This window comes from Bos grunniens, chromosome 12 (genome assembly GCF_055505025.1).
Source record: "Bos grunniens cultivar Pamir isolate PY7600 chromosome 12, Bosgru_T2T1.0, whole genome shotgun sequence".
NCBI classification, from domain to species: Eukaryota; Metazoa; Chordata; class Mammalia; order Artiodactyla; family Bovidae; genus Bos; species Bos grunniens.
In genome coordinates, this window is record NC_141176.1 from 52,448,293 (window position 1) to 52,470,424 (window position 22,132).

Genomic DNA, 22,132 nt, shown 5'->3' on the forward strand with positions numbered 1-22,132 from the left:
TCTAGGTCCTTGTTAAACCTTTCTTGCATCTTCTCAATCCTTGTCTCCAAGCTATTTATCTGTGATTCCCTTTTTAATTTCAAGATTTTGGATCAATTTCACTATCATTATTCGGAATTCTTTATCAGGTAGATTCCCTATCTCTTCCTCTTTTGTTTGGTTTGGTGGGCATTTATCCTGTTCCTTTATCTGCTGGCTATTCCTCTGTCTCTTCATCTTGTTTAAATTGCTGAGTTTGGGGTGTCCTTTTTGTATTCTGGCAGTTTGTGGAGTTCTCTTTATTGTGGCTTTTCCTCGCTGTGTGTGGGTTTGTACAGGTGGCTTGTCAAGGTTTCCTGGTTAGGGAAGCTTGTGTCGGTGTTCTGATGGGTGGAGCTGTATTTCTTCTCTTTGTTCAGTCGCGCTGTGCGGAGGGAGGGAGGGATGCTGCAAACAAATAACACTGGCGTGCGCTCACAGTACCTCAGCCACACTGGGTCTGCCCCCGCTCACGGCGCATGTAGCCTCCCTGCCCACACTGCTCGGGCTCTAGGTTGTTCCGCCAGGAATAATCCGAGGCCAGCCCTGGGTTGCATGTACCTCCCAGGTCCAAGCCGCTCAGGTTCAGGCACTCGGGTAGTCCTCAGAGGCGCAGACTCAGTTGGGCCTGAGTTTTGTGCTCTTCCCAGGTCTGAGCAGCTCAAGTGATGAGGTGTTTGGCGAGCGCCAATGCTGCGACTTATCGCCTCCCCGCCACTCGGTTATCTGGGTGTAAAACCGGTGCACCTTCTCAGGCAGATGTTAACCGTCCAGACCCCCAAAAAGTTTTAGTTAGCAAAGAAGCCTGCTTACAGTTTTATAGATAATGTCTCTCTGGGGCTGCGATTGCCCCCTTCCGGCTCTGGCTGCCTGTCACCGGAGGGGAAGGTCTGCAGCCGGCTATCTCTGTTCAATTTTTTGTTCTGTGCGCGGGCCTGGCGGTCTTAGGTTAGGGCTGGCTTTTCGCGTGGTAGATATCCCACAGTCTGGTTTGCTAGCCCAAATTATTTCGCTCAGATAGTGCTCAGGGTATTCAGGCCAGATTCTTACTCTAAGCGATGCAGCCCGCGCTGCGCCTCCCTGCCCAGCCCCCGCTTGCTAATGGCGCGTGCAGGCGTCTGCGCTAATTTTCCGCTGGGGGAGTTACCGTAGGACTCGCAATCTTCGAGTTTTAATTGTTTATTTATTTTTTCTTCCTGTTATGTTGCCCTCTGTGCTTCCAAAGCTCGGCACAGATTCGGCAGTGAGAAGGTTTCCTGATGTTTGGAAACTTCTCTCTTTTTAAGACTCCCTTCCCGGGACGGAACTCCGTCCCTCCCTCTTTTGTCTCTTTTTTTGTCTTTTATATTTTTTCCTACCTCCTTTCGAAGAGTTGGATTGCTTTTCTGGGTGCCTGATGTCCTCTGCCGGCATTCAGAAGTTGTTTTATGGAATTTACTCGACGTTTAAATGCTCTTTTGATGAATTTGTGGGGGAGAAAGTGTTCTCCCCGTCCTACTCTTCCGCCATCTTGGCTCCTCCCCTCAAAATTTATGTTTTTTGTGGAAGAAGAAGAAATTGATAATCTGCTTTTAAGCTTTATATGGAAATGGAAAGAACCTGGGATAGCCAAAACAACTTTGAAAAAGAACTTGGTTGGAATCTCTCTAAAGCTACAGTAAGGAATGTACTGAACCTCAATATAGCCTGATGTTGGTGTAAGAATGTACATATAGATTAACGAAACAGAACAGAGTCCAGAAACAGACCTATACATTTCTGGTGGACTGATTCCTGATAAAGGATAGTCTTTTCAACAAATGGCAGTAAAAGAATCGAATGTCTTCACATCAAGAAAAAGAACCTCTACTCTTAATTTACACTGTATAGAAAAACTTGAAACATATATGGTTCTAAATAAAAGAACTAAACTTCTAATGTTTCTAGAAGAAAACAGGAGAAAATCTTCGTGACCTTAGGTAAGACACAAAAATCATGAGTCATTAAAAAAAAAAAGATAAACTGAACTTTATCAAAACTAGAAACTTCTCTCTGAAACATAAGTCACAGACTAGGAGAAAATATTTGAAAATGTATTTTTACCAAACATGTATTTGGTAGAAGACCTATATATATATCCTGAATACATGAAGAAATCTTCCAACCAATAATAACACAAACAGCTCAATATAAAAAATATGGGTAAAAAATCTTAATATACATTTTGGTAAATGTACTACAGAGATGGCAAATAAATACATAAAAATTTGCTCAATATTATTAGTCACTAGTGAAATCCATGTTAAAACTACTACAAGGGGCTTCCCTGGTGGCTCAGTGGTAAAGAATCTGCCTGCTAATACAGGAGACACGGGTTAGATCCCTGGTCTGGGAGGATCCCATATGCCAAAGAGCAACTAAGTCCATGCACCAAAACTACTGAGCCTGTGCTTGAGCCCAGGAACCACAACTACTGAGCCCACATGGTCTAGCATTCATGCTCCGCAACAAGAGAAGCCACTGCAATGAGAAGCACGTGCACCTAATCTCGAGAGTAGCCCCCTGCTCGCTGCAACGATAGAAAAGCCAGGGCAGCAACAAAGATCCAGCACAGCCAAAAATGAATACATGAATAATAAAAATCAGTTAAAAAGTTAAAAAACGCACAAGATACAAGTATACACCTATAAGAATGTATAAAACTAAAAAGAGTGATAGTATCAGGTATTGTCAAGGAGATGTGGAGCAACCGGAAATGCTTTGTTGGTAAAAATGTAAAATGGCTTAATCACTTTGGAAAGAATCTGCAGTTTCCTAGGAAGTTGAACATATACTTATTATACAGCAATCCTACTCACAGGTATTTACCTAAGAAAAATGAAAACATGTCCATACAAAGATCTGTATGCTAATGTTGACAGCAGTTTTATTAATAATAGCTAAATAGAGGAAACAACACAAACATCTATCAGAAATTTGTGAAAGAATAAATAAACTATGGTAAACTCATACAATGGAATACTCCTCAGCAACCAAAAGAACAAACAACTGATACATATTCTTATACTACCTATAAAAAAATCAGACAAAAAGGCTATTTTCTCTACTGCTCCATTAAATAAAACCTGGGAAGAAGCAATACTATAAAAAGTGAAGTCGCTCAGTCATGTCCAACTCTTTGTGACACCATGGACTGTAGCCTGCCAGGCTCCTCCATCCATGGGAATTTCTAGGCAAGAATACTGGAGTGGGTTGCCATTTCCTTCTCCAGGGGATCTTCCCAAAGCCAGGGATCGAACCCGGGTCTCCTGCATTGCAGGCGGATTCTTTATCGTCTGAGCCACCAGGGGATGGCAATACTATAGGGGCAGAAAACGGGCAGAAAATAGTTCAGTGGTTGCCATGGGGGAGGAATGAGATAAGAGGGCTGAATGCAGAGGAATGACAGGGAAATTCTGGGGGGTGGAGGGGAATGTGTTTTAAAAATTGCTTGTGATGGTTTCACCACTGTACACATTGGTCAAAATTCAAAACAAATGATTTTAAAAGGATGATTTTGTATGTAAGTTTTACTTCAAAAATCTGACTTAAAAAAAATGCTTCCCTTAAAAATCACATTATCTCACTGGTATCCAACCACTAGCAAACCTTTCCCACTCATCCCCAATGACTCAGCATACACTCTTCTACTGTTTGGCAAGCCTCTTTAAGGCTCCCATCCTCTCATCCTCTTAATCTAACTTTCATCCATTCTCTTTCAGGTCTAACTCAAAGTCTAATATCCTCCAAGAAGCCTTCTCTGTCCACTCCAGGGACAATAACCTCAACATACTCTGAAATTCTATGACATGTACAATTTTTCACATATTTAATACAGTGATTATATACTAAAGAGTATCCCTGATTATCTGTTTGGGGAGGGAAGGGATGGACTGTGCAAGTTTAAGAACAAAAGGCAAGGTTTTTGAGGGCTTGATACCAGTTCTCAAGGTTGTTCAGCAAACAATTGCCATTTGCTAAAATTCATTTGATTTAATGAGTACTCAGTCTGATAGTTGTCAAAATGTTATCTCCAAAAGATGCTGAAAAATAATTACCAAAGTTTATGAAATCCTTTTTTAAAAAAAACAGATTCCAGATAGAAAAATGTGGATGATTTAGTTGCCTCTGTGTCAGAAGGCGCACAGAGGTAGCTTAGGTAAGTTCTTGAAAATATCTTTCAAAGAACTGGGCAAACTTTGGGAGATGGTGAGGGACAGAGAGGCCTGGAGTGCTGCAGTCCATGGGGTCGCGAAGAGTCGGACATGACCGGGCAACTAAACAACAACAATAAACCAAGTATACAGATAAACCCAACAAGAGGGAAACCAAGAAGAGACACAGAAATTACTACCAAGTTTAGCAGAGGAAACACTTCTTTGTGTCTTCGCCATGAACCTTCTTTATGATTTGCCTTGAACGATCATAAAGAAGGCCCATGGAGAAGGCAGGATTTTTGAGCTGAACTGTGAAGGACAGAGAAGATGGAGGGAAGTGCACAGCATAGTCAACAACGAAGCTGATTTTACAAATGACAACATTTAAACGCAACAGCCCAAGGTTTGGAGCAAATTTTGTTGTTACTTAAAATACCAGCTAGATCATACATGAGCAAAAAGTGAGTATCTTCTGATAGTTCCTTTACCTTCTTTCTAATTAAAGTAAAAAATATTAACTGCACAGAAACTAGTATCACATATACATTAAAATACGTAGCAATATATGGATTATTCCACTGAACAAAAGAAAATGGAATAGGGAAATAAATATTTTTAGAATATAAATAAATACATTGTATACTTTTTCCTCTCCTTCAGGTGATGACAAGAGTGCTTTTTCCTCTTGTTCTGGTGTGGGTTCTGCATCTCCAGAGATGAGCTTTCCAAATACCTGGTGAAGAAGACAGGGAGGTGAGAGCAACCTAATGGCAGGAATTAGCACTGTGAAGGCTGGAGGACTCAACAGCTCATTCTGCAGGTTTTATAATGCTATGTTATTCTTACTGTACACCTCTACTTTTCAGAATTATGAATGCAAAATAAAATACAAGAATTTGGGCTATGAGAAGAAAAAAATGGGCCAAACTTGTAGCTAACAATCTCTAATAAACTGAACAAAATACTTTCTTAGGCTCTTGATATTATTACTGAAGTAATACATTTTTTTTTTTATCCTGTGCTAGAATATGTGTAGTAAGGACACTCACTTGAGATGTAATGAGTCTGAACACTCGCAGAGTCTCAGCTTCACAGTTCCTTTGCTGGGCCACACTGGCTGAGATCTGGCCAGCAATTTTTGTGCTTTCGCCATCCTTCCAGCCCAGGACCTTAACCTGTCGAACTCTCAGTGTATTTTCTGGACCCTTTAATTCAATTTTGATGATGTGATTATCCCCTCCTGGAAGTTCACTTGTTACCCAACCAATGTGCCTGGAATCCAGATCAACCTAGGGGAGCAGAAAAGGGATAGAAACCTGATACAAGTGGATTACTATTTTATTACTGTCCTGGACTTAATAACAGTGGTTACTATGTCCTAGTGTTAGTAACAGTAAGCTCAAATAACAAATAACTGTACACACAGAAAGTGTATTGGATTATTTCACATTGATTATCTTATTTAAATCTTGTAAAGATAAGCAATACTATAATAGCTGCAGATGAAGAAAGAAAGTTAACACAGATGGCAGGAGTCTAGTAAGTGGTGGAGTTGAGAATTAAAATACAGGTCTGCTTACATTATATGTACTATATGGCTTCCGAGCGCAAGTTACATAAGTGAAACCACTGGAAACAATTTTCATGACTGTACCTATACTGCCTGTAAGTAGAAATACTCATATGATCAGCAATGAAGTCCTGTTTTGTGCATCTTTACATGAAAGCACATTTAAAGCAAGGATTTTAGCTGTGCAGTTAGTTAATATGTTTTACTTTTGAAGAAACATTATATACTATGTAAATTCACATTTGTGATGACTTATTTCAGTATATTTCATTGAGAATCTAACTCTTCTCAAGGATTAAATTTCAGTGTACTGTACAATGGTTTTTGACACTATTCACTCACAAGGGAATGAGTTTATACAGCATCTGTCATAAGCCCAAATAAGACTTGTTTATAGACTAGGTCTGTATATTGACTTTTAACCTGGATATATTGCACTGCTGTAAATTGAAAGATTTTCAAGGTACAGGACAATAATCTACATTTAAATCTGAAGTGTGGCTGAATTATAGTGGCATTTGTGAATCGAATCTATGAAGAATTTTAAGGCACCCTGAATCTCTGCAGGGGAGCAGAAGTCAGGGTGGAGGGCTGTAGGCACAGTATACTTACTCATGACTACAGAACATGTAGGAAAATAGTGGGTAAGATGTCTAGAACAGAGACAGTTATAACTATTCCCATACATGGACTATTTGCCAATTTAGTGTTTTGAAAAGAGATGATTTCCTATAATACTGTGGCATGCCAAAATTAGAACTCAACAGTGGAGACTGAGAAGAAGAAATTTCTACCAGGGCAGTAAAAACATTTAATGGCAGTTTTAATTACCTGCTTTATTCTGCACAAATCTTCTACTGCTTTGCCAGTTAAGAAGGTCATTGAGGTGACTTTATTCTAAAATAAACAATTCAAAATAGTTATTATGCCATGTTCCTGGCTCTAGAACGGACAGTGATTTCTTACAGCCTATCAATATCATATCAACTCTTCTGCTTGTCTTTTATAGGCCTTCCAAACTGACTTCATTCCATCTGTCAAACCAATCACAGTTCCTACAACTCCAGTCTTTTTCTTATCCTCACAAACTCCATCTTGAATCACACATTTCAGTCCTTCTCTATGGGCTCTGAGAGAGGAGGCTGGCATTCCCTCTTTTCATCCAAAGTCTAATCATTTAAATGCTGTCTCTATCATGAAGTCTTTCAACAATTCACCTTGCTACTTATGTCCCATTCTTATTACATTATTCTCATTGCTTCTGGTGTAAAAGGGAGGAAGGCACGTAGCTTAAGCAACAAATACTTGAAAAATCACAGTGCCCCCAGACAGCCATAGGGACTTGGGGGAGGACACATGAGAGTGATGAGTTCTATCCCCTTGAGATCTTTGCCAAATTAGGGAAGGACCATTTAATATATAAAGTACAGTAGCAAAAGAAACTTAATATCTTTAAGTACTGGAAAGAATCATACTGGTACTAGACTCAGAGACCTTGAGTATGTTTTAATGCAAGTACATCAAGAAATAGATGGACATATGAATTCCTTGGAGAGTTGTATACTTTTAAGTGCTATAGGCTGATGCAATTCAAATTAACAAATGCTGTGTTTAAGGCAGTGTGATGGGAAGGCTGGGGGACACACAGTACACTGTGTGAGTCCTAAGGATGCATATAAATCAGAGGAGGCTTCCTAAGAGAAAAGCTGATGTCAGCGTATCTGTACAAAATGAATATTACACGTGTTGGAGAAGACTCTTGAGAGTCCCTTGGACTATAAGGAGATCCAACCAGTCCATTCTGAAGGAGATCAGCCCTGGGATTTCTTTGGAAGGAATGATGCTAAAGCTGAAACTCCAATACTTTGGCCACCTCATGCGAAGAGTTGACTTACTGGAAAAGACTCTGCTGCTGGGAGGGAATGGGGGCAGGAGGAGAAGGGGACGACAGATTAGATGGCTGGATGGCATCACTGACTCAATGGACGTGAGTCTGGGTGAACTCCGGGACTTGGTGATGGACAGGGAGGCCTGGTGTGCTACGATTCATGGGGTCGCAAAGACTCGGACATGACTGAGCGACTGAACTGAACTGAACTGAACCATGATTATCTCTCCTAAAAGACAAAATGTTAGATTGCAACCACTGTTTTGATGGAAAGTATATTCTAGCTTAAAATATGAATCAAAGATAACACTGCACTGAGCGGTGAGTTCCTGTCAGAAAAATGTTATGATTTCTTACACTTGACTTTCAAGTAAGATAAAGTAGTTGTACCAATTGAACTCTTGGGTCTCAAGAGGTGATAAGCTAGTGATATAGTAGCTAAGCCTTTTCTTATTCAATCTGTGCTGATGGACAGAAGTTGGGGTGACTGCAGACAGCAAGGAATGCTCTGACTGTAGACTGAACTTCTGTGGTTGGCATTCTCCATTCAGGTCATCTGAGACCCAAACCCACCACTTTGACTCTCCCCGGGAAAGGAAATATACAAATGGAATAGGAGCAGCTTGGCAATGGCCCAAGGGGACTTATTAATACTGTATCTGCAGGCCACTTTCTTTCTGAGGGAAAAAATTCTAAAAAGTATTCTTTCTCAAAAATGGGGTAGAAGCATGGGAATTTAGCAGTTGGTTTTATATTCTAATTGGCCTTTAATATTCAAGTAAATAGTATGCTTTTTCTTCTCCAGTGCTTTTTGTTAAAGACTGCTCAATTCAGTTGAAACATGTAGACAGGCTAGAGCTAGGGGGAATATATAGTATGATTATATATGTTAATCCAGGAATTTTCCCCAACTCCCTTCTGACGGTGGGGGTAAGGATTAAAAACTGAAGGCTAATTATGCTACAGGTCAAACTGCATTAAGTGCCACTAGAGCAAGGTAAAAAAGAATCCAGAGGAGAGAAAGAGTAACTTTTATAGAAGAGGTACTGTGGGAGAATTTGTCTGCTGGGTCTTATACTTGGGAAGAATCTGAAAGGTAGAGTTTAAGAGAAGGACTTCCAGGCCAAGGAAATAGCTTGAACAAGGGTGTGGAGGTAAAATATCATGGAGTAGATATTTATTTTGCTTAGCTATAGGTTTCATATATTTATAATCAGATCCTGTCTTAAAATGGGTATTCCACAGTGCCCAAGTCATATTAATCTGTTTCAGACTTGAGTTTTTTGACAATATAAACAGGACATTTGGTTGGTGAAGTTCCAGGTGAGAGCCTTTTTGCTAAAACTCAGAAATGAGACTGTATGATTAATAAAGGTCTGAAAAGAACTGACAAACCACAGTTAAGCTTCCTTTCTTACCCCAAGATCTCGGGAATTGTCCACATGAACAGATACATAGCGGGCATTGATGCCTTTTACACAGTTGATGGTGATGTTCTTAGTTTTGTTTTTATCCTCATCTCCTGACTCCCAAAAGGTTTCTGTGGAACCATCTGTCAAACTGCCAATCATGGCAGGTCGGCTTGAAGTTTTTATGTCAACAATGCTGGTTAAGTCCTTTAAGCACATTACTATGCACAATTCCTACCAGAAACAAATACACATAATTGAAACACTCAAATGGAAATCTTCCACAATAATAAAATAGGCATGAAATAGAAATAAAAGTAAGTAGCAAATTGTTTAGGAGTAATTTTCAGTTTCTCCTTCAGTACATTGTTGAGTATTAACAGGATAACACAGGATAACTGTTAGATGACTGACCTGACTCATAGCTTCAAAGCCAGACTGTATGCTGATGCTAAAACTCTCTTCACTGTCTCCATCATCTGATTTTGACAAAATATTGTTAATGTGATGAAAGACATTGCTCTGATGGAGGAACTGGTGATCAGATTGCTTGAATTTCAGACTCCAGCACCTAAAACAGTATAAGTAATATATTAAATAATTCTTTTTCAGGAACCTCTAAGGAATTCCTTGAAAAAAAAAAAAGCATTCTGCAGCTAATCTTAATGCTGTAGGTAAAATAACAATATCAGAAATTTTAAAAATTCAAGAAACAAAATGATTTCTACTGGCTTTTGGAGAAATATACATCATTTCTGTTGAACAATGTAAATTCTAAGGAAAGTTCATCCATTTTCAGTTCAGTTCAGTCACTCAGTCGTGTCCGACTCTTTGCGACCCCACGAATTGCAGCACGCCAGGCCTCCCTGTTTTAAATATAGCCAAACCGACACATGAAGATCAAAGCTATAAAAGCAAAAGAGGTAATAAACCAGTTTTGTAGACAAGTGTTATCCCAACTATAACAGCCTCTTAAAATTTATTAGTCCAACAATTCTACACTAATTCATCAGAGTATAACACACTTTGTACTTCAAAACTCTTGCACTACAGAATCTCTTCTCTGCTGGTCTCATCATTAAGAATGTGTGTAGCCAAAGTCACTCTGTCAACCTGTTTCTTATAAAAACCAATGGAGGATTTACTTATATGTGTAGTCCAGTACGAGGCTCTAGTGATAAAGTTCACAATATAAAAGTAACGGTGAGGACTTAAAAGGAGGAGATACTTTTCAATGTAATTTTAGGATTGGCTGCATATCTCTTGGTATTCTTTACAATTCAAAACCCTATTTTGAATTCTGTTTTTGAGATTTCATTGCCCTCTCCATTTTTGCAACATTTAAGTTTCTACTCTTGAGGAACACTGAGACATGTGATTTGGGGTAGATGAGAAAGGAAAGTGAGGAAGATGGTTTCAGACTGTGACAATTTAGAGGACTCAGAAGTATACTACCCACAATTTATAAAGGGGCCAACAGGCATGAGCTGAGGCGAAGGGCAATTCTAAATTACAACCATAATGAGGGAGGTATCATTCGTATAACACAGGATTCTTTCTACCTTAAGTATTTAAAGAGGTCTTTCAAGCATTTCATGCTTTGACTGCTTCAGAAAACTCCTTTTCCAGGGTACTTAGGACACTTGGAAACAATATTACCTTAGGGCCATCTGCTGTAATGAACTGCCACTGGGGAGAGACATCATAAGGTCGGAGATGGTCTGAAGCAGGCGGTGAAACGTGTGTGGTAAAGGATGAGCCGCTTCCCCTGCGATCACTATATCTGAGAGCGGATGCTCACATACCCTTGTATCTTTCTCCTAAGACAGAAATGGTGGGCAAGTTCATCAGTTTGGGAGCTGGAAGGAATTTTTCCCACAAAAGAAAATGTGTACTTTAACGATACTGATGTAGTAGAAATGTAAACAACAAAACCAAACCACACCTCAAACATCCAGTAAGGTTAACTAATTATGCTTACGTTTTTAAAGGAAAAAGTGATAAGGTCACCTATAAATAAAACCACCAAACCAAATAAATGCCGCATATGAGGATCAATTCCAGCATACTCACTAATCTACTAGCAGAAATGAGCCTTTCCCTTCAGCTGAGCACCACCCAAACTGCTGGCCCACAAAGTTGGGAGCCAGTAAGGAACTATTTCCATTCAGTAGGTTTTGGGGTATCTGTTACACAGGAACAGATAGCTCTTATGAATGTGTGATAACATCACATTGTAATCGTGGATTGTTTTCAATTTTCCCTTGTGGCCCTATTGATTTTCATTGGATATCTTTAAGGTTATTTTATTAACTACATGCATACACTGAAGATACAGAATTACTCTTTTATCATTTTGTAGAGATCCTCCTTATCCCTACTGATAATTATGTCTTGAAATCTATTTAATCTGATGTTAAACTAGCTGTAGCAAGCTAATTTTGATCGGTATTTATCCAGTATATCTTTTTCTACTTTTAACCTTTTACTTTTACTCTTCCTCTGTCCTTACGTTTTAAAAATGCGATGCTTATAAACAGTACTGAGCTTTTGTTTTTTTTCTATCTATTCTGACAGCTTTTTAAATTGAGGATTTAGTTTTCTACTTTTTTACTGTAGAAATATAAATGAGATCCATAAAGCACAGCTACAGAGGTATAAATGTGGCTGGAACCCAGGCTTCCAGGGTCCACACTCAACGCTTTTCCATGATACAGGCTGCCTCCTATAAAATTGAAGTCCCTTCTAGCCAAACTTGTTGACTCTCATGTCCAGGCACAATCTCGTTTTCATTCTCTGTGCCGTACAGTAATGCTGTGAAGTGGATGGCTCTTCTCTATAATAGTGTTGCCTTCTTCATCTTATTGCACTGGACAGTATATATCTTCCAACTGAGTGCTTTGTCTGTGACCGTGATGGCTAGTGAGAAACCAGAATTGATTGACAGTGTTTCTGGAGACAGAAAACTTTCATTCAGCATAGTTAGTATGTTGCTCATAGCTCTGAATTGGTATTCTTGCCTTTAGGTTATATAATCTGTGAATGACTTCATGTAAATTATGGTATTACCTGAAGAGAGTTTGACTCTTCTATAAAAATATGGACAAATAAAAAACCAAGAGTCTCGCTCACTTGTTCTGCATTTTCTTTGTTTGTTTTATTTTCCTCATCCTCTTCTTCCTCTGGTTCCACTGGAGCAGGAGTCAGAGATGCCACGAAATGCCACAGAATATCATGGAGAGAAGTGGTTTGGATGACGTTACACAGAAGCCAGTTGAAAGCCTGCACGAAAGATAAAGTGAAACTCACTCAGTCATGTCCGACTCTTTGCGACCCCATGGACTATACAGTCCATGGAATTCTCCAGGCCAGAATATTGGAATGGGTAGCCTTTCCCTTATCGAGGGAATCTTCCCAACCCAGGGATCGAACCCAGGTCTCCTGCATCACAGGTGGAATCTTTACCAGCTGAGCCACAAGGGAAGCCTGAAAGCCTGCATAAACAATGTTAAATAAGTCCACAATAAAGACAACCTTCTGGGACTCAAGTATTTTAAGGGAAGACTTTAGAAGACTGATTGTCATTTCACTGAAAGTACACTGAACTTACACTTTCAGTAATTCTGGCCCTAATTAAAAAATTAACAGTAGGGAATATAATACCTATGAAATGCAATTCAAAATATTTTCCAAACCACTTTTCATTTCAAAAATTTGTCTGAATATTAATTTACACAAGCATATTTTTTCCAACTTGCATTTAGAATCAACATGCGTTTAGAATGTTTCTTAAGTTCTACACAAGCTGCTATTTACTTAAATATAGATTCATGTGGTTCCCACTGATGAATGGCAGGTTACTTCCTACTCATGATAAAGAAAAAAGATTTGTTATATATACAAGTCTATGATATAGTGATCCATTTTCAGAGAACAGAGACCCAGATAAATTATCATTGTTAAATTTATAATTCAAAAGCCCTACTTCTGATCCCTTTTGCATGATTACTCTAACTGAAATGACACTGTGATTATAAAAAGCTTTTTTAAGAAGATATTATCACAGTTCAGATAATAAAGTAATGTAGAAATGAAGTTTTTCAGAGTGTTTAAACTCAAATTCATTTATATTCCTAAACCTAGGAGTTTAATTTTGTTGCAAACACGGTATTTTCTATTCACTGAGGTCTCTTAATTTGTCACAATTTCTGTTTAGTAGAAAACTGACATCATTAAACAGAACCATTATATGAAGCTTATGATGAATGAATCAATAATCCTATTCATGTATTCTTACCTCCATAGCAAAAACTCGACAAGCAGATTTTCTTAACGCTTGTTTCATTGCTATTTCCAGACCTTCTAGATCATGATGCTGTATAACAAAGGCTAAGACTGGCCACTGGAAGTTCCGTTCTCCTTTGGAGAGGGAGCTGTGGGCTGAGATGAGCCGGGACAGCTCAGGAGATGGATGCCTCAAGAGTGAAGAACCCACTTCTGTTTGAAGGGAAAAAAAAAGTATCAATTTTCATAGGTAACACATATTAATATATTTACAGTGATTTCAAAAAACAGTATCCAGCTTATTCACTTAAGTGTCTTCAGGGATTTTTTTGTTTTTGCATTTGACACAAATCTTAATGATTTCAATTTTTTACTGAAGCTCAGATTTAAATATCTTACTTAAAGTTATATACCTGTTAAGTTGCAAAGGTAAGTTTTGAACCCAGGTCTGAATCTAAAGTTCATCCTTTCTATAACACTATACAAAATGTGATTTATTTTCTCCCCAAATGGAATCTACATCTTATCCCCAGCATTTTCTAAAGGACTGCTACTGCTAAGTCACTTCAGTCGTGTCTGACTCTGTGCGACCCCATAGACGGCAGCCCACCAGGCTCCCCGGCCCCAGTCCCTGGGATTCTCCAGGCAAGAACACTGGAGTGGACTGCTTTGTAACAAATGGTATTTCAATAAGAGCCCAAAGATACTTGTTGAATGTATCCTCAATATTTTCCTAAAAGATCTTCAATAAGATACATAATCATCTACTTAAAAATATTAGGTCAGATCTTCACTTAGTAAGTAGTTGGCCTGATAAACCATTAACATGTTATCCTTTGCTTCTTGGATTTCTTTATTTTTAAGACAGAATCAATTAGCCTCAATTTGGGGCTGCTGATACTAATTAGTCCAGATTATCTAAAATTTTTTTACTGATTGAGAGCTAGCCATATCTCCAGTTTTTATCATCTGTTTTGAGTGGTAGTACTTACAAGAGTTACAAGTTTCTATTGAGAATATCATTGTGAAAGTGTCAAGTCATTGGAACTGCTGATTTACTGAAGCTTAGTGGGAGGGATAATGGTAGCAATATTCAGCTTAGATACCTAACAAGTAATATATTTTAAAGATCAGTTTATTCTTGAATAATAGTACATGATCTCTGGTGTCTCTTCCAACTAAGATGTAAAATTTAGAGAGGCACATTTATGGCTGTGTCACATAGAAGGAATGTTTACCACGATTTAAAATTAATCCATTCCTCTGCCTTCAAAAATTAGATTCAAAAAATCTACAAATAAAATCATTAGGATCACTCAATCTTCTTTTTTATCTTTATACTTACCAGTGTCTCCACTGTTAACTCTTCTCCGAGGAATGGCTTTAACTCGTGCAGGTAAGATGGAGTGCTGTTTATCATATTCAGAAGCAACAACGGAGTAGGATCTTTGGAAGACGGTTCTCTTTGCGAGATCAGTATCAGTTATGGGACTAGTTTCCAAACTGCAGATAGAACAAGGTGACAGACAACTCAGGAGGAAAAGGGAATGACGTGACACTGTATTTACTTAGTTTACAACAGCGTAGTCAAATGTGTGAACCATGTGGAAGAATACAAATTCAAAGCCAACTTGACAATCCCTCTTTAAGCCTTTAAGCCATAATTGGATCTTTCCAAATGTAATCACATTTTGACCAATTTCAGAACTGCATCTTAAAATTTTTGCTTCTCTTAAATCTACTTTGCATTTTAAATGAAAAAGAAGAAAAGGCATCAAATATTCTAAGCTTCTCTCAGAAGCAAAAGCACTGTGGTGGAAGACACGTGTCATGATATTCAGGAAAAACAGGCAGATATATTCATAATAGCACTGAATAGGAAGAACAAAAATATATACATGAGGAAACTTAATAAGAGGGAAAGTGAAAGGATGCAATTTTCTTCTGGTTCCAAGTGTTCTATGGTTTCTCATTCTCTGGAGGTGCTACCCAAAGCTCTATCTGGAGCACGGCCATACCACAGTGTACTGAGAGATGACGAACTGGTTCCTAGCCTCAGTTACATGATACTTAAAACTATTTGAGAACTCAGTGGTTTTCAGGAGGGCTGTTGGACATGGCTGAAGCGACTTAGCAGCAGCAGCAGGAACCAACCTCTTTTTTTTCCTTTTTAACTATACAACATTAAAAAACAGTTACAAAAGTATTAAGGTGGTTATGTAATTTCTTTTATTGGGGCATTTTAAAGAAAAAGATAAATACCTTTCTTTACTTTCTAAGACAAATTTACAAAGTATTCTTTTTGTTTCTTTTCCATTGGTCAAGGCTGGTTTCAAATCCTATGGCCCTCAGTAAAGCTTATATATGTTCTAGTAACTGGCTAGCTCTGGCCATGTTGTGTCCTCACTGCCTAAGTGAGTGTACATTCTTGTTTGAATAGATGATAGATGTTGTATATAACTAATTGGAGTAAAGGTGATCTCTTCTCTCCAACCGGATCTGCTATCAAGGACCTCACCTGATTCTTGAACGCATGCCTTTTCTTACCGCTCTAATAGTCAGGACACTTGACGCGACTTCCTTCCTGAGATGGAGGGATGCATCAATATCAAAGAACTTCTAGAGCATTCTCTTCTACTTAAAATCTCTCTTCCACCAAACACTGGACTCAACAAAAATATAGTAACTCAAATACCTGGGTGGCATGGACTTCATGTTGCTCTCGGGCTCTTCAAATACGTTGGGACTGGCATCGGGAGTTACTGATATGTACGGGGCTGGCACAGATGTTGAACGCAGGTACCTCATTTCATCCTGGAATAGGTTGTCATCTTGATAGCCCACGAAATTTTCATGATGATGCCTGCATTAAATCAAACCCAGTAACTTAAAGTATGATGGTAATACAGACACTTTCCATTTTTAACCTCCTTTGTAAAAGCAAAAATAACTCATACATCTATAACTGAGGAGTGTAGAGTATTAAAATAGTGGCAGATTTAAGGAGGAAGAAATAGAAGGCTGATAATTTTACACATAGGTATTCCAGGTACCACAAACATTTCAAATACAAAATCGAATTTCTTTCCTTTTGAGAACTTTTTCATCTTCCAGTGTTTCAGTGAGTGATCCCACCAGCTATCTGGGTGCCTTAAGCTAAAACATCTTGGTGTCACAGAGGGCTCAGCCCTCAGCCATGACCAGTCCTTCAGGCCTGTGGACGCTGGATTCCCTTTCACTATTCTCTCTCCTTGTTTCCCCATCATCACGGCCTTGCTTCAGGCTGATGACATGTCTCACATGGACTACTGGAGTATAGGTAGTGACCTTTATGGTAGGAACACGTGTTAGAGTGAAATGTGAAAGAGATTAGAGATATATGAAATGTTTCATGGGTTAGGGGGGATATATCTATTCCCCAAAGGGCTAAAAATTGTAAAATTCATAATTAGAGTTTGCCATCAACTTTTACATGTTTTACCATTTGATTCTATCCTTTTCAAACTGGAACACAGAGGTGCTAGTATAAGTACAATAAGCAGGTGACTGAAGCTGAAGGCTTGTTGTACTTGGCATTCCTGGTGATTTTTTCCAATGTCCCAAATGTACTTAGTCTCATATTTTCATTTTTGTTTTCTGTTCATTTTCTTGAATTATAAGTACAATAACAAACAAACAAACTACATAACTCTGCTTCTCAAAATGGAACTGCTGGTTGGTAAGTCATGCCAGCAGGCAATTTCCAAAGTGATTTAAAAAAAACAGCCAAGTGACATTACCTAGCTAATGTCTGCAGGTAGAGACAAGGCATTTTAACAGGAAGGTCCTCAGAAATGCCCTCTTTCACGCTGGGGAGTTGAGACTGGAATGGCTTTGCTGGATGGTAACACAGAATGCTGGGTTCGGCAGCGCTGCTCAGTGACAGCAGGAAGAGGGCATTCGCCTTAATCACCTGGTGGGCTTCCATGGTGGGCAAGGCACGCGGAGTCTTGACTTGCATCGGCTTCCTCCTAGACTGCTTGACCTGGAGGGAGAATTTTTAGGGATCTTTTCCTACTTATATTCAAATATGAGATTTCTTAACCTAAATATTTTTGAATTGCTAATACAAATTATTAAACACTCATAGAACTACTTTAAAACAATAATAGTGATTACCAAAAACAACATTCACTTCATGTTTCTGAACTGATTGAAACTAATTTATATCAAATACAAACTGTATTTTTTTATCTTTTTGCTGAAAGTTAAAAACCTAACTAGTAAAATCTACATGTAATTATTTAAATAAAAGAGTTAATAACTTGTGTGTGTGTGTGTGTGTGTGTGTATCTGGCAAATATTTTCAGTTAGGTGTGTCACTAATGTGAATGATCCTCACTTTCCATAAATCCTTAATATAACTAGGTATTAAGAAAAAGAGAGGAGATAAACAGCAGAAAAAAGAGAAGGAAAAGGAAAAGAGAATTAAGAGAGAGAAAAGGTGAAGAGGGAAAGCTATGTATATGTAAGCAGGTGACTGAGTAGCACACAAGTAATAAAAAAATTACATCTTCAACAGGGTATGTATGCTACACAATGGTTGTTTTTGTGTTATCCCAAGACATAATTTGTTTTTGTCATTAAAAACAGCTGACCTGGTGCATAAATCAAATTTGTATATTATTCCTATTATAAAAGCTGATTTTTAATATCAACTATATGAAGCTGTCTGATGACATGTTCCTATAAAGAGATTTTTTTTCCCCCTCCCTCTTTAGTCTCCCTCCCATCTCCCTCCCCATCCCAACCCTCTAGGTTGTTACAGAGCCCCTGTTGCTTTTTTTTAAATTGAAGCGTAATTGCTTTACAGGATTTTGTTCTTTTCTGTCAAATTTCAACATGAATCAGCCACAGGTATATATATATATGTCCCCTCCCTTTTGAACCTCCCTCCCACCACCCTCCCTAGCCCACTCCTCTAATTGTTTCAGAGCCCCTGTTTGAGTTTCTAGAGTTCTAAGTTTCCATGTTGCTAAAAAGAGGTTTTTATAAGGTTTATCCTTATCATTCACAGTATAGCCAGAACAAAATAAAACTACCTTCTCCCGGGCAGCAGCTTGTTTTTCCCGGAGGTATTTTTCTCTGCAGCGATCACACACCAGATACCACGTGCTTCCCCCTATGCCACCGTCGCCACAGTTACCAGCCCATCCACCACAGAAGTGCCCGATGCTATTGTAACCTTGTCCACCAGCATACCGGCCACAGCCTTTGAAGTAAGCACATAAATAGATACTGAACACCTAAGAGTCCTTAATAGTCTGATGCTTGCTACCTATGCATAAATGACAGATTTCCCTTCTCAAAGCAAGCAAAGTACTGAAGCAAGTATCTAACTTTTTCACTTTTTCTACCCACCCCCTCCCACCCTGCCCCCAGAGGCTATTAGTTATATCCGCAAACTTGCATGTATGACCAGAAAGTAATCAACTAAATGATGTCTAAAATACTGAAGATACTCTACATAGGCAGATGAAAAGAAATGTAAGACATGGGAACATTTAGATTTATTTAAGCATGCCATAAATTTGGACAAAATAGACAGAAAACATTCTGTACGAATGGTAAATTTTACAGATCGCGTATTTTACAAAAGGTTTCAGTGTAATATGTAGGAAGAGAAAAGCATCTACCCAAATCCATAACAGGTGAATTTTGCAATACTAATCAATTGTTATAGAAATAGTTACATTTACCTAAAATACTGTCTTCTGATGAAACAGTTGATAATCTCTTTCACAGGAAGAGGCCCATAGAAATCAATATAATCTAATTTAATTTGCAGTTTTGAACAGGAAAACAATACAGTTAAAGGAGATTTAACGTTGAGACCTCTCCTGTGTGTTTGGACATATTATTTCTACTGTGTGAGACAGCAATCCTTTGGGTAAAATGTAAAATATTTTAAAAGTTAACAATATCTCAGAATGTGATAACACTAAAATGAAACAGTACTAAACTGCCTTGCCATTGCAGTATTAGAATTTCTTTACCTATTTTCCACAAAACTTATACTGTATTGATAAAGCACTTTAAAAATTACATTCTAAGAAAACTATAAATTCTGGGCAAAAGTGTCCCTGTACTTTAAGGTAATTCATGGAACAGCTTAAGTCAGAAGCTACCGCATCTGTGTTTTACGCAAAGTGCTTACGTGTACTCCGTAACCGCTTACCTGGGTGAGCCTGCCTCATGTGGTATGTCACTGGGTACGGGTGAGACTCCCCACACAGCTCACAGATGGTGTCTTTCTCTGGCCCTCCTACCGCCAGCTGGGCCATCTCCCCAAACAGATTACCCCTGGGCCGGACTTCGGTCTTCTCTTTTTTCTTCTTTTCTTTTTTTGCCTTCTTATTCTCTTTCTCACACTCTTTCTTTTTGAGGACTGCACAAGAACCGGGACTTGGGAAAATCATATTCTGGGACGCTGCTTTGATAGTGGCCAAAGAGATGTCTTCCCAGAAAGCCACCAGGTGCTGCAGCGTCAAGGGGAGCGGTGACTTCGACTTCGTCGCATGGTGTGTGGACATCTCAAAAGTGGCCTCGGCTTTCCCGTCTTCGCATTTTTCATGCAGGGGGGGTTCCTTCAGCATGGACAACACCTTATTTTTGTTGATGCTACCCATTTTAGATATGTCTGGCCCATGAGGTGCAATATTAAACATATTCAGTGCTGACGATATTTCCAACGAGTGTCTATTTTTTAATTTGGTTTCCTTTTCTTCTGTAGGCTGCTGGCTGTTTAAGCTACTTCTTATAGGAGCGTGTTCTTTGGAAAGGTCTGGATTAAATTTTAAGAAAGAAGAACAAGCCATGGCGTCATGTACTATGCCTTCGTGCCACAGGAAAGAGGCAAAGACGGCCCGTGCACACTCAGCCACGGAAGGGGACATGGCTTGTTTGGCTGGCTCCAAAGGTTTGGATCCCTCTCCTTTGAAGAGAAAGCTGGATTTTTCCTTCTTGGGCCTGGTGTGCCTGTTAGCACATTTTCGACTTATTTTGGGGGATGCCCTCATTTCCTGTTCCTCTTTCAGTGGTGCTTTTCCTATGCTGAAATGCACTTTATTTGAACCTTCATCCACACTCTTAAATTCACTGCTCTCATCACAGGTGCTGTCCGTTAGGCTATTGGTTTTTAAAGTACTTGAGGTGCAGACTTCAACCACCTCACTGTGGAGGTTTTCTTGTACCACGTGGGGAGAGGGAGCTCTGTTTTCGGATCCGGGGGAATCTTTAGAATCCTTTGGTACTGGTTTTGGTTTTGGTGATGTTGATCGCCCCCTCAAGGGTTCTGTGAGGGGCATTTTCTTCTTGCGGAGGGTATCTGGATCAAGGGTGTAAGAGTCCGATTTGGAGCGTTCCCGGGGAGGATCGAGTTTCGTCTTAACAGGAGCAGTGCTTTTCTGAGGTAGATTTTTATCATGTGGTGAGGAGGATCGTGGAGAACTAGCACCGGATGGGCTAGACCTATTGGCTGGGAGCGTCTTTGGCTTGGGAGAGGATGACCGAGAACCTGGGCCTGGGGACTCAGCTCTGAAGCCAGAAGACATCCTCCCGTCAGATTTTAGCGTCTGCAAGGTGTTGTGGTTGGGGGACAATGACCGACTGTGAGAATCTGACCGCAGCTTCGCAGCATCAGATTTCAACATGAGAGACTCACTAGCTGACAGCCCTTCTGTACCCCTTGGCTTCTTCTGGTCAGCAGTAGTCCGGCTCATACGTCCATCAGGTTTGAGTGTTCTACTGTGTTTGGAGGACAGTTCCGGTTTTCCTGACGTACAGACTGGTCTAGGAGATGTTGAGATGGTTCCTCGGTCACCTGTATGGTCCATTTCATAGTGAAACTTGTTAATATAATTATAACTTACTGATGATTTATCTACTAAACCATGAAATAAAAAATAACTAAAAAAAATTTGTGTTGCTTTTCACAGACAAAAATAAAAATTAAAGCAAAAAGGGGAACGGGGAACGATTTCTCAACAAAGTTCAATTACATTTTATAATTCTAATATTCTTATGATTGGATTAGAATAGTTTATTACTAACATATGAATGCTAACAGAAAAAGGACAAGAAGAAAAATAATCTTGCTTTTTCCCAAACAAAGCACTAGGAGTTTCTACACAGACACCTTTTGTTTTCAGCATCCTGGCCCTCCTTCGGTGTCTCTCGCTCCTACTGTTTCATGCTTGCTTTAGAGGCACTACAGCAAGGATTTCTCTGCTGTTGGGAAGTGGTACAGCCTCCAAGTTTATCTTTCCTGCCTAATATCAAAACTCCTGCCTTTATTGCAAGTGATATTATTGTTAGGAGGAAAGCAATCTGACTAAAGTGACTCAACTGGCACAAAAGAACTGAAAATCCATAAATCTTGCTAGAAGTATTCCTATTTTTTGAAAAAAGATACTTAGTAAATTGAGAAGAATTTGTTAACTGGTTACATTGCAGTTCGTTCTTTTTCTTTTCTAAAGGGAAATGAACAAAGTTGGATAAAAGTAGTAAAGTGTTTTGGGGCTTGCTTGCATGTGTCTGTGTGTGTACAGTCAGGCTCTAGTTAATCCGACAAGAGAGTTTTGCCATAGAATCTGCCTCCTCATGGAAGGCTCACAAAAGTTGATATTTTTGTCTGTTACTCCCTTTCACTGATGCCATGTCAAGAATGGGTCAATATAATAAGTGTTTCATAAATATTTGTTAAGTGAGTAAATAAACTTCTATTTTCTTAGTTTTTTTCCCCTTCTGC

The 22,132-nt window shown here is 39.1% G+C and overlaps 1 protein-coding gene across 40 annotated transcripts in view; it reads right to left on the bottom strand.

The window, feature by feature from the left end:
• The window catches only part of MYCBP2 (MYC binding protein 2), a 270,702-nt gene that overhangs the window by 24,337 nt on the left and 224,233 nt on the right, over positions 1-22,132 (bottom strand). For 25 of the 40 annotated variants that reach the window (XR_015138238.1, XR_015138237.1, XM_086330007.1 and 22 more), the window contains 13 exons: positions 19,562-21,205; positions 18,426-18,595; positions 17,124-17,368; positions 16,040-16,207; positions 14,690-14,847; positions 13,358-13,557; positions 12,193-12,342; positions 10,720-10,880; positions 9,475-9,631; positions 9,070-9,294; positions 6,595-6,660; positions 5,243-5,482; positions 4,828-4,926 (listed from right to left, as the gene is read on the bottom strand). Coding sequence is in view for 36 of the 40 variants with exons in the window: in XM_086330007.1 (XP_086186133.1) it covers positions 4,828-4,926; positions 5,243-5,482; positions 6,595-6,660; positions 9,070-9,294; positions 9,475-9,631; positions 10,720-10,880; positions 12,193-12,342; positions 13,358-13,557; positions 14,690-14,847; positions 16,040-16,207; positions 17,124-17,368; positions 18,426-18,595; positions 19,562-21,205 (3,683 nt within the window). In the remaining 4 variants the exon portion in view is untranslated. The remainder of the gene's footprint in view (positions 1-4,827; positions 4,927-5,242; positions 5,483-6,594; positions 6,661-9,069; positions 9,295-9,474; positions 9,632-10,719; positions 10,881-12,192; positions 12,343-13,357; positions 13,558-14,689; positions 14,848-16,039; positions 16,208-17,123; positions 17,369-18,425; positions 18,596-19,561; positions 21,206-22,132) is intronic. The other 15 variants (XR_015138240.1, XM_086330021.1, XM_086330013.1 and 12 more) reach the window with 3 other exon arrangements.